An 18,003-nucleotide genomic window follows, 5' to 3' on the forward strand; every position below is an offset into this window, starting at 1 on the left:
GCAGGTATCCTATGAGATGCTCTAATTTGTGTCATTCCTTTCTCAAGGTGGTGAAAGACGTTTCCAAACTTTCACGCCCTGAGGCAGGGCTAGATTACTTGGATTTTAGTTCCCTAAAACATCAGCTGCTAAGGTCTGCAAATAAACAAAAAACAATTGTGTGTGTGCATGCTTCAGCTTTTTGATGGCAATCAAGGCTTTTTGTGGAAAGAGAAGTAAAACTTTTTGCAGTATGATAATGAAACTAAAAATGCAGTTAGGTCTATCACTAGCCAGTAGACTTTCTAACCAATTTCACAATTAAGCATGGTGAAATATGTAGCAAAAGGACAGATTCTAGTGATATTCAAGCAGTATTTCTTCAACTCCTAACACCAGATTTTCAAAGTTTTCTAAAAGAGACTCCCATGATTCATTTTTTTTTGACATTTTGAAAGCATGTTAAAATCCCTTCAGCTAGTCCTATGAATAAAAATATAAAATTATTCCTTTTTTTGAAGAAAAAGATACGAAATGAGAAGTCACCAAATACATTTCATTTCTGTAGAGAAAAAATTCAAAAGCTCTGTATGCATATGAAATTATTTTGCTCATCACCTTCCCAAAGAAGACAGATTTTAATTAATCCTTTCTCTGAGAAAGATATTAAATCCTCATCTAATCCCCGAGCAGCAGTTCATATAAAGTCTGGAATCTTTTTTGCATGTTCATAACCACAGAAAACATTATTTTCTCCTGAAGCAAATTGTGCTACAAAAGCTTTGAACGCTTTGAGCGTAGAGGCATTTTCCTTTTCCTTCGTTTAATCTCTCACTGGCTTGCTACATGTGGATGCATAACAATAATTTTTTTCCCTTCCAATTTTCTTTCTGTTCCGGAGATAAAACCTTAGGAACTCTTCGACAATTTTGGTCTTTTAAAAAGTTCTGAAAACTTAGCTCTGAGCAGCAGGTGCAACGAATGTCTCCCACACTGATTTCTGGTTTGCTTCTAATGACTTTAGCAAATTGGGTATTGTATTTGCTACTTCATATATTCCGCCCACACCACTGTTATGCACTTGAAACTTCTCGCACTCCTGCTTCCTAGATGATACTTATTATTTTATCCTGTATTCCTTTTGTACAAGAACAATATTACCTGTTTCAGAGGTATGTTTGGACAGGCACTGGAAATTTCTCAGCTAACTAAAGGAGATGTTGTTTTATCTGTATAGACAGTAAATCATCTCTGCTTATACATATATGCACATGTGAAAAGAATCCACAGCTAACCTCCCAAAAGCAGCGAGGCAGAACAGCTGCTCTCATACTTGGGTACAACCTGTGAGCTGAAAAGGGCTGAGCCCATTTATTTGCATGAAGATCTGATGCTGCAGGTCCTCAGCTTACTGCACATAAAGCAGCTGTCCTCTTCTAGCTCGTGAGGGCTGCCTGTGTGCAATGCCATTGTGAGGGAAATCGTGCCCACTCCAACAACAACACCCTATTCCCATTTCTCTGAGCATTTGTATCATAATGCTCACATTTACAACGGTGAGCAAAGAATCATTAGCATGAGATATCCACATCATTGTCACCTTATTCAAATGCGGGTGATCTAAGAGGCACAACAGTCTCAAAATGTGGGAACATAAAAATGCTGGATTGAGTTTATTTGCCTAGTTAGAATTTGTCTGTTTGGTCGCTGGGGATGTGGACACTTAGAGCAACTGTATCCACAACCTTAAACTTAAATTTTGTAATTTTCTTTAGAAAATCTTGTTTCTTTGAACTGTGCTTTCTGTGTTCAAGTCAGCATGTAAGGCAGTCCTGTTTCACTTCTTCATTGGATTGGAACCGTAATTGATTGGTTTTATTTGTGCAGAAATGGAAATGATAGCAGTTCTTTTCCACATTTTTAATGAAAATATATTTCACAGTGTGATCAGGAACATCAATGTACTGCTAAGGAATATCAGATAATATATGAAGAAGTATGCCTGAAAAATATATTAGCAAAGGACTATGTTATTTTGGAAATGAAGGCTTGTATCACACCAGACAAATCTACATCTACATTATAGTCTAAAAATAGCTGGCTTGCAGAAGACTACTTTTTTATATACAAACTATATTTTACAGAAATTTTATACATATTTTTTGCTCCTGCTGAATCTTTTTTTAAATTATTTGCCAAACACTAATGAAAATAAATTTTAAAAATTATTTTTTTATAGCACTTGTTTTTCTGGCAAACGAAGTTATTAAACACCCTGCTTGTGCCAGTGTGCAGTGACAGATAAGCATGAACAAAGCCTTAGAGATTTGAGCCATGCTGAGACAATTTCTTCAGTGGGTATTTCTTCACTTCTTTCTGGTTGCTCTTGCTTTCCACTGCTCTGCGGTTCAGGGAATTCAAAATAAGTCCTGGTACAAAGCTGCTGGGGTTTGAATATCTCATCCCTTTTGCTGCCTGAAAATATACACAATCTCTCTTCATGAAGATGACCTGGGATGCAATTTTAATTTATGGCAAATATTATCTCCTTCCCCCCACCCACTTAGTAATTCTGGATTGGGTCATGTCATTTCATGTGTTTATTCTGGAGACGGTAAAAAACTGAGCCTCAGTACTTGAGGGTGTTACCTCGTCCAAACTGCTCTTCAGGTGCAGTAATGATAGCAGTACAGTGCATTTATTTCAATATACCTTAGATTTTTTAAAGCGAAATTGGATATGACTTGTTCCCCTTCCATACAATGACTTTTTAAATTTCTCTGTGTGTGTGTGTGTGTGTGTGTGTGTGTGTGTGTGTGTGTGTGTGTGTGTGTGTGTGTGCATCCAGGTGAAGGCAGTGAGAAAGAAGCCTGCTACTGCAGAGCACTATTAGTCTGCTCTGTGTAATTTCTTCAGCCTTTTTATAAGTGGAATTAAGCCAAAGAGCAGTAAGAATTCAACTGGCTGCTCCTGTATTTAATAAATAATAACCCTGCCATGAAATTGCAATTGGTAATAAAAGGTCCTGCAATTCATCTAATGGCTTTCTACCTCTGCTGTAAATCTGTAACTCCACTCTGCTGCTCATCGCCACAAGACAGAGTGTATTCATTACTTCAGGTACAACTTCTTCCATAGAAAAGAAGAACAGGGATGCAGGCATTTAAATTATTTTCTTCCCACACTTACTTTTCTTCCCAGTACCTCTCTATGGGCATATTTTTTGACCTACATTGTGGTTTGTACTGTTTTTTTCCCAAGGTTTTAGTGTTGATGGATTAGACCAATTCCCTTTGTTGCCCCCTTCTATCTCTGTAGCATCTGAAGTACTATATGATCAGAGATTAAAGGTGGCAGTGTAGTCTGAAAACATGTTCTTATGCATTAATTGCAATCTTTCTGCTATGTTTGGAACTTCAATTTTAAACTTCACCTAGACTTGCAGTTTTTTAAAACCTTCTGCTCCTGCTTGGCGCAGTTTTAGTTACTGCTGACTTCACTGGCTCCAATCTGGCACTTGAGGACCAATGGTGTGGCCTAATGTGAATGAGGCCTTTTACTTCATTTGACAAACCTAGCTTCCCCAGCTACCAGTGTTCCATGCACCACTTGAAGTTGCAGCACCCACTTCCAGGAGCTGTTAGGCGAGATCACCATCCTTAAGGCTAACATGCCAGAGGTTGCCTGCTTATAGTTACAAGTCACAACTTTAAAAACAATAAACCATTTAACCCTTAGAACTGCTAGAGGAAAACCCAACTACTAGACAAACTATCTGTAAACAGAAAAACCAGCTTGTAAACAGGAAAAAATAATTTGTAAACAAATTAAGTCCTTATATGAACTGTCACTTCAAGAGTCCCCAACCCCAGGTAATAAGATCCCAAGAACCCCCACCATGTATTGGTGAAGAAGTCTCTCACTATTGCCTTGGGCAAGCTGAACATCACAGAATGATTGTAGTGATAAGAAGTAATTCAAAATAACTGGGTTCTGGGACTTTTCTAATACTGTTAAATGGTTCAAAGTGTAAACAGCTTTTGTTACTCTGCTCTGTGGGGTTTCATCATATATTCCCCTTTTTTTTGATGTAAGATACATTTTAAAGTGCTATGTGCCCTTTCTAAAATGGCCTGTCCAGTTGCTAAATGGGGAATACCAGTTTGCTGTGACACACCCTGGAGTTGTAGAAATGGTCTAGTTGTCCGTGAAGTGTATGCAGGGCCGTTTTCTGTTCTGATGATGTGAGGGATGCCCAAAGCCACAAAAGCTGATCTCCTGTGTCTGATGGCATCCTGACCTTTTTCTCCTGTGTGTACTGTACCCCATATTGCTGATGAAAAGGTATCAATTGAGACATGTGCATGTTTTAAGCGGCCAAATTCAGGGATGTGTGTGACATCAGTTTGCCAGATTTGCAAAGCACACAGTCACAAGGGTTTATCACCATGTGCAGTGGTGCAGTGTGACCTTGGCAGTCAGCACAGGTGCTAACAATATTACAAGCCTCTGTGTTTGACCGCTGAAATTGCTGCTGTAAGGCTCAAACACCTTGGTGGAAAAAATTACGTGATGCCTTTGCTTGTACTAGTGTATCTGGTTGTGATGCTATTCAAGCAGGGCTGGTGTTGCCCTCTGTGATAAAACTTAGTAAATTTGTGTGACTCTTGATGTGTAGGATATAATAAGGGCAAGTTCTGGCTTGGATAGTAAGGCATAGAGTTTTTACTAAGTTAAATAGTTGTGCATTATCATTTTCCTTTAGTAGTGCTTGGTCTAATCTTTGTGTGATATCAGCCACATTTGCAGAGTCAGTTACAGCACTTAGCAGAGTGTGGGGAAAATGTTGGAAAGCCACAGCTACAGCCTGTAGCTCTACTATTTGAAGTGATCCATTCTCATATCCCTCCAATGTTTGCCACTCACCTTCTTCTTTCACAGTGGACTTTCCTGTTTTCCCAGAACCATCAGTAAACACTGTAACACTTTTTAAGGGTGTTTGGTATTTAGAGGTTTCAGAGACAGTGCAGTTTAGCCACTTAACTTTAGTAATATATGGCTTGGTAAGTGGTAAGTGATTTGTCCTGAAAAATTTTGCAAGGCACTTTGCAAGGCTGTACAGTTAGCAAAACACCATTCAAACTGCTCTTGTGTCACAGGAATAATAATTTGTGAAGGATCTCTAGCATTCAATTGTAAACACCTGTGACGACATTTGATGATTAACTGCGTAATTAGCTCAAAGATGGTGGGTCTTTTTTTGTTGGTGAGGTAAAAACACCCACTCTAGAATGTGCAAAGCATCAGGCCTGTCTGTATTCCACTGTCCAATAATACCAGTAGGATGAAAATTAACAATAAGAATGAACACAGTGATACACACCTCTGGGCATATCTGATGGACTTGTCAGTTTGTGATAGCTTGCTCTACTGTTTCAAGAGCAGCTTTTGCCTCTGAGGTTAATTTTCTGGAGGAAGTTAAATCAGGATCACCTTTTAGGAGGTCAAATAAAGGTGCTAATTGTGAATTGGTTAAACCTAGATATGATCTGACCCAATTGATAGTAGCCAAAAGTTTTTGTGCATCATTTAGAGTCTGAATTTTGGTTGAAAATTGAATTGCTTGTGGCTGAGCAGTTCGGTTCAATATTTTGAGTCCCAGATATTTTCAGGGTTCTTGCTGCTGCACCTTCTCTGGTGCTACCTGCAGCCCAAGAGTTTTTAATGCTTGTAGCAGGCTTGGCTGAATCTGTGAGAGTTCCTTTTGTGTTCAGGTTGCAATCAAAATGTTATCCATGTAGTGATAGCGGTAGGCCCCTGGAAACTGCTCTCTCACTGATGAGAGTGCTTGTGCAACACATCATTGACAGATTGTAGGGCTTTTTCTCATGTCTTGGGGAAGAACTTGCCATTGGTAGTGTTGCATTGGTACAGCATTATTAATGGAAGGCAAACTTTGGGGTATCATCTGAGTGCAGTGGAACAGTGAAAAAACAATCTTCAGGTCCACAATCAGGATGTCCCAGGAGGCAGGTATCATTGTAGGATAAGGCACACTAGCTTGCAAAGCGCCCATGCCCTCCATCACAAAATTGATTTTTCTTAGGTCATGGAGCAAACTCCATTTAACAGATTTCTTTAGTACAACAAATACAGGGGCATTCCAAGGGCTCCTAAATGGCTCTGTGTGTCCTTGAGCTAGCTGTTCTTGTACTAATGATTTTAGGGCATCTATCTTTTCTTTCTCAAGGGGCCACCAGGGTATCCCCACAGGCTGAGTAGTAAGCCATTTCAGAGCTGGTATGGGATACCTTGCACACTTCAACACAGTTAAAAATCCATTCTGTTTAAAATGGCCTCTGTTAAAAATCCATTCCCATCCGCACTCCCCATGCAGAAAAAACATCCCTTCCCCACAGGTTCAGTGATGTAAGGCCAGATTGTAGCTCTTTGGCCCTCAGGATTTTTCATCAACACAGGATTGCTGCTCAAGGAGCTCCTTGTGGCCCTCAGAGGCCAGCAATGGCAGATCCTGCTAGCGTTGTAGGCCATATGTTGGCAGAGTGATGTCTGCCCCTGTGCCAATCATTCCACTGACCTTTGTCTGCAAAGGCTTTGCCTTAGGCATTTCAACAGTGCAAACCATGTTAGGTCTTTGAACACCCACAACCTGAGTTGTGGTTTATAACATTTAATGCCTTGTGTCATCACCAATGGAGGCTGCAGCAAGTATATTTCAGCCAGTCCTCTCCCAGATTAATAACTCTGAGGAGGTCTTTTCAGACACATCGAGTTTGTGGCTTTTGTACCACGTGAGCAGGGCCAGCAGAGCCCACTTGTCATAATTAATCCCTTGTTTTTTAAAAAAGGAAGTCCATATCTTCAGAACGGGTACTTCTGGTGCAGAGGTCCACGCTCCCATGGTCCTGATGGTGATTCCAATCTGCAAAGGGGGGTTTGAAACCACTGGGGGTTTAATCTGCTGCCTACCATTGGGATTTCGCAGCCATTTTCTGCTGCCCGCAGCAATTCCCACTGCTTTTCTGCTGTCCCACTGCCTGTTTGCAGCAACTGTTCTGCTGCTCATGGCAATATTCCACTGCAGTTCCTGTCTCCCTGCAATACTGTGGTTGCTTGCTGTAAATGGCTGAGTTGGATCCTCACATGGGGCACCACGTGTCACATGGAGTTGGTGGTTGGAGACAGAGACAACACATACCCCAGGATTCTCATGGGACAGCAGCCTGTTTTATTGTCCTCACCCTCCTTAAGTAGGAGGATTTGAATCTCCCAGTGCAGACAGCTCACTGGTCTGGCTTAAACACCACCCAGCTTCTGTGCCAGTGAGGTGTCTGCAGTTTAGAGTGGAATGTGACTGGGAAAAGTCAAATGTATTCAAATCCATCCTATCATAGCTCAACCCAGGGGCCAGTTTATGGAACTGGGCTGGGTTTCTTATTTATAACTGAATTAATTGCTCAGCCACGGACCAGCATGTACCCAGAGCTGGGGATAACTATGCAGGCAGGAGCATCCAGGTGAATGGGGAATGAGATCCAGAAGGGCTGGAGTTTCTTTGCTTTCCAAAGCTCTTTCTTATGGGACAGGAGAAAGGTCAGGGTCAGAATGGGTATGTGCAAAAGAGCAAGGTGCTTACTATCTTCCCTGAACTCCAAGCCTGAGTCTTAGCCATTGGATCATCCCCTGCAGAAGAAGAGAGAGGTTAATCAGATCCGGGCATCCTCTGAAATCTAACAGGGGAGTAATTCCTATATCAGTGCAGGCTTGAATGGGAATAATGGAAATCACCTCTTGGTGCACTCACCAGAGGTAGCAGAAAGAAAGGTAAGGAGTGGGAGGAGGGGAGTATTCCTCTCCCAAAGCAGATATGATGTGGTTATCCATACTCTACAGATTAAGATGAATTAAGAATCAGTATAGAAGTGACCAGATGAGACTATTTTCAACTGGAAGGGACCTACAATGATCATCTTGTCCAACAACCTGTTAAATTGGATTTGGTTCAATTAAAAATGGGAGAAGGAAAGAAAATTTCTTCTAAACAACAAGGTGAAAACAGAATTGAAAAAGATTCTTATTAATGGTTATTAAATGCATTATGTGTCAGAAGTGGCTAAGAAGTTGGCTTTTGGAAATCCTGAACCCAATTTTCCTCCAATGGCCTTCCTGTACTGTGGCAAACAGAGCTTTGGACTGCTGAGTCTCTGGCCTGTGGCTCAGGAGATTTTACAACAAGCTGCTGATGCCAGCTGTAGACAAAATAGGATCTAGTACCTGTGTCTGCACAGCCTCTTGGCCCTCCTCTGAAAAGTACATTGGTGCTCATTGTAGTTAAATGGGACCTTAAGCAGAGGGAGGAGCAGGGCAGGACAAGCATATGGCTGGTGCTTTGTTCCCTGCAGTTGCCTTGTTAATGAGCATACGGTGTGCCGGGCGATGCAGTCGGAAGGGTTGGCTGCATTCCTGCCGGCTGTGCTGGGAGCTGGCCTGGGCTCACCTGAAGCCACCTTCCCCTTTTGGCAGCTTGGCTTTATTTCTGTGCTCTTTTCCCTTTCCAGCTGCAGTCCTTTGAGAAGGGCAGACAGTACCTTGGCAATTGGAAGTGGAAGATTTTGAAGGAAAAATCTTTCTGGTGGTGATGCGAGCTGTGCGTTTATTCTGCCTACGTACTGGCACCTGTACACATAACTACATGCCAGCACCTGATGGATGCCATACATTTTGGCCACCTGCTCAGCTCTTGAAAAGTTAGAACACTCCAAGTGACTATGTTGACTGTCTCAATATTTTATAGGAATGCACATTCATCAGGCATCTGTTTCAGTTCATGGGGCTTGGCTCATTTTTAGTGGAAGCTGCTTGCCATTCTAGTCACAGAACAAGAAAAAATTCCGCTCTGCAACACACTAAATGAATAGAGAATCAGGCCCTTGCAAAATATATGATTTCCTTGATGGTAATATTGAGAGGAACAGAGTGAAGGGATTTGAAATCTCAGGGTGTCTGACAGTTCCACTAACACAATATTCATATTTAATGACATTCATCTCCATGTTTTCTTTATCTGCTTGCTTCTTTTCAAAGATAATCCCTTAAGGATTCCTCATTCTTCTGCAAAGGTTTCTTAACAAGAAATGAGAAATGGCTGTGCATCCCTTTTGCAAAATGAACCAGTCTGGAATAAGACAACAACGAGTAATAAAGATGAGGAAAAATCTCCTATTAAAAAAAAAAAAAAAAGTTTAAATTATATAAGAAAGAGAAACCACCAACTCGCATTTTATTATTTATTATAAAAATGCTCAGTGATTTTTGAAACTCTAGTGTTTTACTATGGGTAAAATCTAAGCATTTGCAAAAGATCTGATTCAAAACTGACATTAGAGGAAAATTCAACTTTCTGTCAGTTTGGGGATCTGATTCAAAGCTGGATAGAGACTTGACAGATGAGAAAGATCAACCTGGAGCCCAGCAGAGAACAGTTATCTAATTCTGTGATGCTTTCAATATTTCAAAATTAAGTTTATACAGATTCTGGATGGAAGTCAAACTCAAACTTTTCCATCAAAGAGAAGGGCTTTTCATCTGTGCTTACTGGACTCTAACTCCAGAAGCAAGAAATTTGGGGATGCAGTGAACACAGTGTGCTGTTAGTTGGCCCCGTGGCCCCTGGAGTCTCTGCAGAGTGTAGCTGAAATTCACATCTCACAAAGAGCATCCTGGGAATGACTAAGTTTGGCAGTGTCAACATGCTGCTACCAGGTCCTGCTTTGGGATGCAGATCCTGAAACTAAATGCTTGGGAGGAGGTTATAACCAGCTTCTGAAATCTTACTTTGACTCCCAAATTTTTTAATCCTAGTAACAGCCCCTTCATTCTGGAGGGTGGAGGATGGATATTAGGAGTTTCTGTAAAGAAAATCCAGTATCTTTTTATTTAGCCCATAAAATATCATTGCTGTTTCTAATTTTAAAGATTTAGAAATTTGATGTCATCTCCACCTAGAGGGGCTCAAAAATTGTATAAATGTGAGTACAAATGTGTGGTGGAATACTTGCATCCTAAGTAAGGCACACATGAAATCCTCTCTTTCACCCACAGCAATGACCTACAAGAGTCCAGAAACATGGGCATCCCTTCCCAGCCACATCCCAGGCACTGGGACCACGTGGAGATGTTTTTGGTTCCAGATTTGAGGCAGGCAATGCAGCCTGTTTGGGTATTGCCTACCTGGGGTGTCCAGGTCTGCATCCCTCTGGATGCACGGCGCCAAAGGAACCCAAGGCATGTGCTGAGCAGCTTGTTAAGTCAAAGGAGAATGAGTTTCTGACAGACAACAGGAATTGTGTCACCAATGTGTCAGTTCTGCTCTCCTGTGCAGTGGGGATGAGGGCACACCACTCTAAAGTGGTGCTGTGCTCCAGAACCAGCAGCTGAGTCCCTCTGAGTTGCCCCAAATGTTCAGCTTTTGGGGAGGAGTTGAGCACTAGGAAGAGCAGGCTAAATTTCCTCTTCCAAAGCTGGCATATAAAGATTTGGATAAGCGTGGGGTTTTTTTACAGAAAAGCAATTAACTTGCTGCTCTTTTAGAAGTAAGAAATATCTCATTCTCTTTCTTCCCACAGTCTGATACCGTTATTTGTTCTTTGCATTTAATATGATTATGCCTAACTACTCCTGGGTGCCAAAGCTCCAAAGAGCAGAAAACCAAATATTTTTTCAATTTTACTCTGAACGATGCCTAAATACAACAAAATGAAATCTAGCATAAAGTCTCAGTAAAAATAATATACTTGAGCAGATCTTTTTTCTGCCCATTTCAGATGTACCTAATCTTTTTAAAAATTTGACACATTAGAATATTTACACTGGCTGGCTTTTGGCAGGTTATCTGCATCATGCACAAAAATACTGCCGCACAACAGTTTCTGCCAGGGAAGTCAAGATACAGAAACAGATAGCAGAGGAGGAACCAGATATTCCTGCACAGTCCCTCCTCCTACAGCTGCTGAGTTTTGGAGTGTAACATCCTCTGTGATGGCACCTCTGCCTGCCATGGAGCATCCACACTGTGATGCACAAAATGAATCATCTCCACCTATTGCATTTCACGGCTGCTGTGCAGGAAAGACCAGAGTTTTTGCATGAGGAATTTCAGGCTTAAATAATCAAAATCACTAATTTTTACTTGATCTTAAAAAACTTTGATTCATTGTTGCCTGTTTTTCCTTTTCTTTTTTTTATCTTTTCTTTCCAGAGTTACCTACCTACATCTACCACATCACATCATCACATCACCACATCACATCACATCATCACATCAATCTCCTGGTTTCACTTTCTGCACTTTACAGGGTTTCCTCTTCTTTCCAGAGGGGAGTGCCATGCCACTATGGGGAGATAAAGGATAGAAATTGCACATCTGCCCCCATGTTTCTGCACATGCAGGGTGTCGGTTTTGATGCACACAGCAACCACAGAATACTCCCTTCACCTTTCAGTGGAACCATTTATGCTCTTAGGTTTTCTGGTGCTTTGCTTCAAGTTTTCTTATTTAAGAAAACGAAATATGTGTAGCTCCTGAGACTGAGATAAAGGCAACAGCAAATGAGGAGGCCTCTAAAGCAAGTTCTCTCTATTCTTCTTTCAAATAATCCATTCTTATTGCTTATGGATATTTAAATATCTTTCCTACTTATGAAGCATGCTGTGGTGCAGTGCTATAATACAGTGACTTTAAAAAAAAAGCCACTCTAAAGGTTAAGAAGGAAGAAGCGTATTTTATTATACATTAGATGAAAAACTGTCTTGCAATAATAATTGGAGAGCATTTTACATTAAAGCAGAGAGAAGACTGAACTTCTCTCCCTGTAAAACTGTCTCGATCTCTTAAAATTTGAAAGTTCTCAGAGGCTTTCAAGGTCCCAACTGAGGAAAAACCGAAGTGTGTTACTGGACTCAATCAGCTATTCCTTCAGCACAGAGGAACTTCTAGGATTTGATCTTGCATTTTGTAAGTTTTTGAGATTCAATCATAAAATATTTTATTTTGCCATTCATTTCAGAATTTGCTTAATATCACCATGGAGAGTGGGGTCAGGAAAAAATCTGAACACGAAATTTCAAAGAGTTGTTAATGACTTGTAGTGGTTTAAAACCAAAGTATTTTATTCTAGAGAATTAGCCTAATTCTAGACGTGGTACCACAGACAGCCTACGGCTTCCAATTCTGTGACTAAACAGCATTTTGACAACAAAACACGGCAGAGACAGTAACTGAGAAATACCCACTGGAGGAAAAGCTAATAGTGATGGAAAATCTGCATTAGCCTCTGCAGACCGGAGAGTGCTGGAGCAGGGCATGGTATAACCTCTTGCAGCACCATAAGCACTACTTAGAGAAAGTAGCTGGCAAAGCCACAAGACAAGTCACTCTAGGTTAGCCCTGAGAGCTGCCCATGATCTGGCATGTGGGGTGGATACTGAGAAGCCTCTTAGTGCCTGTAATATGCTTGAGCTTAACAGCTCTGTAGGAATGAAAGTGCAAAAAACCCAAAAGCTCAGTGTAATAAATTTCGACTCTAGACAAGAGAATTCTGTAAATATAAGAAAGAATATAAGAAATATATTATATTAAATATAAGAAAGAAACATTAGAAGAAGGAAGAAGAGGGGTAAAAAAATGGTAAAGTATTTTCAAGACGGTTGGATGCTACTTAAATACTGAGCTGAGTTTCAAAGTCAACCTGTACAATCAGTCAGAAAAAAATGCAAAAATGGTTCCCTTCTCTTTTATATAATATATATGAGCATTTCCCCAGTGGTTTTCAGCAAAAATGTTGTGGTTCTATAATATTTCTTTTAATCTTTTTTCTTTCTATTTCTTTTTTATCTATTTCATATTTCCAACCCATGAGTCATTTGTCACTGTTAAATATTGATCACTGGTGCATATTAGTCAGAGTTGATTTCCTCCTGACTGGTACTGATTATCTGTACTGGTCTAGACTGATTCCCTCCTCTAATGTCTCCACTGAATGACTCTCAGGACTCCAGCATCTTCTGGAGGGCCTGATTATTGCTCAGACACACAGAGGTTTCTGCAGTCTCTAGAACAGCCTGGTCTAAAGCCCTAGATCCAGGCATGTCCTAATTTGGGAGGATTCAGAGTCAAAATTTGGACCTGAATTTCCCTAATTTCCCCTATGAATACAGGGTCTGGGATTTGGAGGGCCTTTTAGTGACCCCTCTCTTGCTGCTCGTGTAGGCAGGAATAGGCACAGTCCCAAAAAGATCAGGGACATGGACGACGTGGGCGTTTTGTGAAGACTGCTGCTCCAGCACCTGGGGAAAAGGTGTGCTGTGCTAGCAAGAGAGAGGAGTCCAAAGACTCCTGAGCTCACCCATGGCCATCTGTACCTACAGAAATGCAGGACTGGGTTTTGCCATGAGCAGGTAAGGAGACACTGAATTGGTGGGGTGTGACTGTGAAACACTTCGAGTTCTGCTTAGGATTGCACTGTCATTGGGGCAGAGCATCCTCACAAAGATGAACAAAGGCTGTATTTACAAGTGACTTTGAGCTCTGGTCAGGGAAGGTGAGTGCACTCTCATTTGTCACCTTGGTGTACAGCTAGAGTGACGCCACTGGAGATGGGCAAAAAACATCTGAATAAACAGAGGGTGTGTGGGATCGCTGCCCAGAAAATCGGTGAATAGAGACATAATTGATTACCTGATTATTCTGAAGAGTCTTGAGCCTCTAAGTATTTAGGACCTGTGCCTTTCCAGACAGGTTTTCTGTATGGTGAAGAAAGCACTGCCTTCCTGGGTGTGCAGCACACTCCAGCTCTTTGCAGAGGTGAGGGAGAGGTCTATTTATGGGGTCAGGAAGATATTGACAGGTCCCTTAAGCCTACAAACTTAATAAGGTTTTATTAATATAGGAGAGCATGTTGGTGTTTGTTTATGGATATACCATAAGACTGAAGGTAATCAACATCATAGCGAGCCCAGCTAAGGTAAGTAAGCAATGCTGCTGAGTGGAATACCCAGGCTCCTGGGTTTAGTGCAGGGAAGAGCTCCATGCTTTTACAGGTGTGCCTGACTCCAGAGCTAACAGCTTGGGGTGCCAGGTAATCCAGAATAGACAAAGCACATGGCTGGGGCCATGTGTGCTGACTTTGTTACTGGCTGCTGCTGTTGGGAAGAGCATGTGTATGGCTGTCGTCAGAGTTGTACCAAAAGAAAGCTCACAGGAATGCCAGCTTGGCTTTTTTTTTTTTTTTTTTCCTATCACTCAGCTGCACTGAAGCCCGACACCTCTGGTAGCCAGTGAGAGGCTGGTTCTGTGCTGCGCTCTTACAGGAGAAGCCTGGCTGCATTAACTCTTACTAAAACCAGCACTAGACAACTTCAGCAAAACCCAGTGATGGAGGTCAAGTCCACAGAAGCCAGCAGCAGCTCCCAGGGAGGCACCGGCTGTCTGGATCTTACCCTGGTCACTTTCACTGAAACGGTGACTTTCACAGAAGTGGTGGCAGAAGAGGAGTGGGGATCCTTTTACTATTCCTTTAAGGTATTACTTTAAGGGGTGCATTACTTTTCTCAAATGCTTGCAGCTTTGGAGCTTTTTGAGCACATACGTGGGGAGGCAACTAACATTCTTTAACTTTTTTTCCCAGATATTGGTAGGTTTTTTTCCCTGCAAAAACAGCTGACAGCATGTGTGAGGCATTTACTGAAAAGCAAAATACTTGTAGAAATTGGACTTCAGATTTACATGTCTTAGCTAACTCTATCCCCTTCCAAGAGAGGACAGTACTGGTTTTCTGTAGAGGTATTGTAATTATACATGCATCTTTAGTCAAAAGCTTGCATTATTTTAACACATTTTTAATGTAATTTCTTAGATGCATCATCTTGGCATAAGGGATTTCTTTTCAATTTTCCAGCTGTAACAAATATTGTACACAAGTGAGACGGGGTTTTTGTTGTTTGGGTATTTTTTAATTGTGAGGGACAGGTTCTAATTTGTTTGTTTGTTTGTTGGTGAGTTGAGTGGGGGTTGCAGTGTCTTTTGAAATCTGTTGTTAAGAATGCATTAGATGAGTCATTCAGTAGTGAATGCTGTTCAATTGAATGGGAAGTGTATTCAGTCATCTCCAAAACTAAACATCATCCTAGCGATATGTAAATGAAGGAAAAAGATTGGAGAAGTTCTGAAGCTCACATTTCCTTCAGATTTCTCTGCCTGTTGCTACTGCTTAATTTTGTTCTGAATGCCATGTATCTCTTTATTTTTATGGTACGTTGTACAAGTTCAAGTCATTAAAAAGTCTGGCTAGGAGTGCCCTGCCATTCCTTCTGGACCTCAGCACCAAAGAGATCAATTTCAGCAAGAAAGATCCAGGCATTTGTATCATTTGACAACATGAGAGGTAAAAGGGGATATATTCAGGAGCAATTTTGTATCTGTGAGAGTAGTAGTAGTGCTCTGACACAATCTTAGTGGAATCAGTGGAATTACAGCAGGTTCCCAGCCCTGGTTTAGAAAGAGATGATCCATAGGGCCAATCTTAACTAGTGAGGGTCTCTTTTAACATGCTGCTTGAAATTGCTAGGGTAATACCTCCTAACTAGGATTTCAAGGGTGAAAAGTATTTTTATTCCCCCTCTCCATGTTAGACTCCTAAAATGCTCTTGAAAAAAAAATCACAAGGGACAAGAAAAATAATTTAACAACTTTCTCTTTATCTCCTGTCTTCTTTTCACAGTTAGGGCTGTAAATCTGAACAATGTCATGGGAGCAATATTTTATAATAGTAAAAGTGACAATTAATTCCATGATTAGAAAGTCCCCAGGCAGAAAAATGCTCGTTAATAGGAGAGATTGAGTAAATTACAATAATTAGGGAACCAAGGATAGTCATGCATGCTCATCCAGAGCTAAAGGAAACGATTCTGTAGCTGAGGGCTTCTCATTAGACTTGCTCTTGAGTCTCTGCCGGATGCCTGGCTCTGGCACATGTAGCATGAACTTTGCAAGGAGACTCACTGATTTCACATCAATTACTAGCTGTTGATAGGCATGGAAATATTTTGACTCTAGAGACGAGTGACAGCTGGTGCAGCTGTAGGAAAGGAAGGAGAAAGCACCTGCTCTGATGACTGCAGTGCAGGGAAGACAGGGCTCCCTGCCAGCAATTTCAGCACTCAGTAAAACCCACGTGTGGAAGTTGCTGCTGATACCTGTTGACTCCGCTGGCCATCATCATCCCCCTGCTCTGCCCATATTGTGGCTGCATCCTTGCCACTTCAGCAAGCCAAGCAGCATCATCTTCCTCTTGATAATGCTGTAGTTAAGCAGCTAAAACAATTCAAGTTTCAGTTTGGAACAGGCTGAATGAATTTGAAAAACAGAGCTCAGTGTTCAAAACGTAGCTTACAAATAGGGTTTGGATTTTCAAACACACTGTAGCTTGTGGCTGACTGTGAAGGCAGGGTGCAGGTGTAACCCACCTTAGCAAAGCAGTCATAGGAAAACATGATCTAAACTGATAAAAGGAGACTAGGGAGTGACACACTGCAACTGTGTTGATGACTTTTTCATGATTCTACCCAATGACAGGTGCCACGGTGTCTCACACGCTGCTCAAACTACATGAGCATGTGCTGGTGTCTTCTTTTCCTCCCAAGTGGCAAAAGGATGGCCAGTACCCACCCCGGGTAGTGTCTGTGTTACACTGTGGTGGCAACGTGACAAAAGTAAAATAATGTGCATTAGAGTATTTCAGTGCCAGAAAGGCTGAGCTGTGATTGCTTCTCTTCCCAAAAAATTTGCGCTTCTGTCTCTTCCTCTGCTTAACAACTAAACCCTGCAGAGTTTCAGATTAGACAATGTTTTGCCAGTTCAGGTTTTTGCTGTCTTTTTGGGGGGAAGGCTGAGGAGAATTTTATTGATTTATTTTATCTCAAAAGTGGAACATTTCCTCCACTTAGAGGAATGCAGATTTTCTTCTGGTAGTCATTACTACAGAAGGGCCAGCTGCTCATCAAAGCTTTGCTAATGATGTCTAATTTTGGGGCCATGTGGGCTAACTAAACTGACTCTTGGCATACAGAATGGCAGCTTTTGGGGCAGGACTGGGTGCATCCATGCATCACTCAGCATGCAAGAAGAGCTGGTGCTTTCCATTGCAAAGGCGTTCCCTCATTCCCACTGCTATTTAGGTCTTGCTGCTGTGTCATGGCAAATTGTCCCTGAAAACTCAGATCATCTTTCTTCCTGGGTGCCTTTTTGTGGGGTATCCAGGCATTTTATACCTACCTGGTATAAAATACCAGGTAGGTTAGTGTCTTAAACTACAAGGAATTCTGCTGGCTGCTTCAGCACCTAATTCAGAACAGATGTGTAAATTGGCATTAATTACAGCTCCAACCTTCCAAGCCAAAGGAAAGTTCATTACAATCCTTTACAATCTCCTCCATATGTGTATGTGTAATCCATGTGTAAAAGGGCTCTAAGCATCAATAGCACCTGCCAAATACAGTAGTACAGAAAGCGCAGAAATAATCCAAATACCTGTAGCCTTCCTCTACTTTAGGACCTCCTTAACTCTGCAAACCTGACAGGGTAAAAACCAGAAACCTGCCTGGAGAAAAGGTGGAATCTCAGAATAGGTTTGGCCTGATTTTGCACAATGTTTGGGAGGTTTTGTCAGGGCTAGAGGAAGGATCTCCTCCTGCCAATTCTTAACAGACCAGAAGTTTTCACAATTGTAGGAGCATGTGCTTGTCCTCAGAAAGATTGGGTAGGGCTCATCTCTTTTTTAAGAGCTCTGCTGAGAAAGAAGATGCCCTGCTTTTACACAGGAAAGTAGAGCTTGGAGTGCTCAAAAAGAGAAAGGAACAGCAACTGTGAGTTTTCTCTGTGGGACTGTGTTCTCACCATCATTTCCTACCTCCCAGCAAAGCTGGGAATCCATCAAGTAGTATTTTTTG

At 41.5% G+C, this 18,003-nt stretch overlaps 1 protein-coding gene across 1 annotated transcript in view; it reads left to right on the top strand.

The window, feature by feature from the left end:
* The window catches only part of NPSR1 (neuropeptide S receptor 1), a 93,703-nt gene that overhangs the window by 21,683 nt on the left and 54,017 nt on the right, over positions 1–18,003 (top strand). Inside the window, exon 2 of the mRNA XM_058030025.1 lies at positions 14,304–14,578. Coding sequence (XP_057886008.1) covers positions 14,432–14,578 — 147 coding nt within the window. The 5' untranslated portion in view covers positions 14,304–14,431. The remainder of the gene's footprint in view (positions 1–14,303; positions 14,579–18,003) is intronic.

Source organism: Melospiza georgiana, chromosome 1 (assembly GCF_028018845.1).
Source record: "Melospiza georgiana isolate bMelGeo1 chromosome 1, bMelGeo1.pri, whole genome shotgun sequence".
NCBI classification, from domain to species: Eukaryota; Metazoa; Chordata; class Aves; order Passeriformes; family Passerellidae; genus Melospiza; species Melospiza georgiana.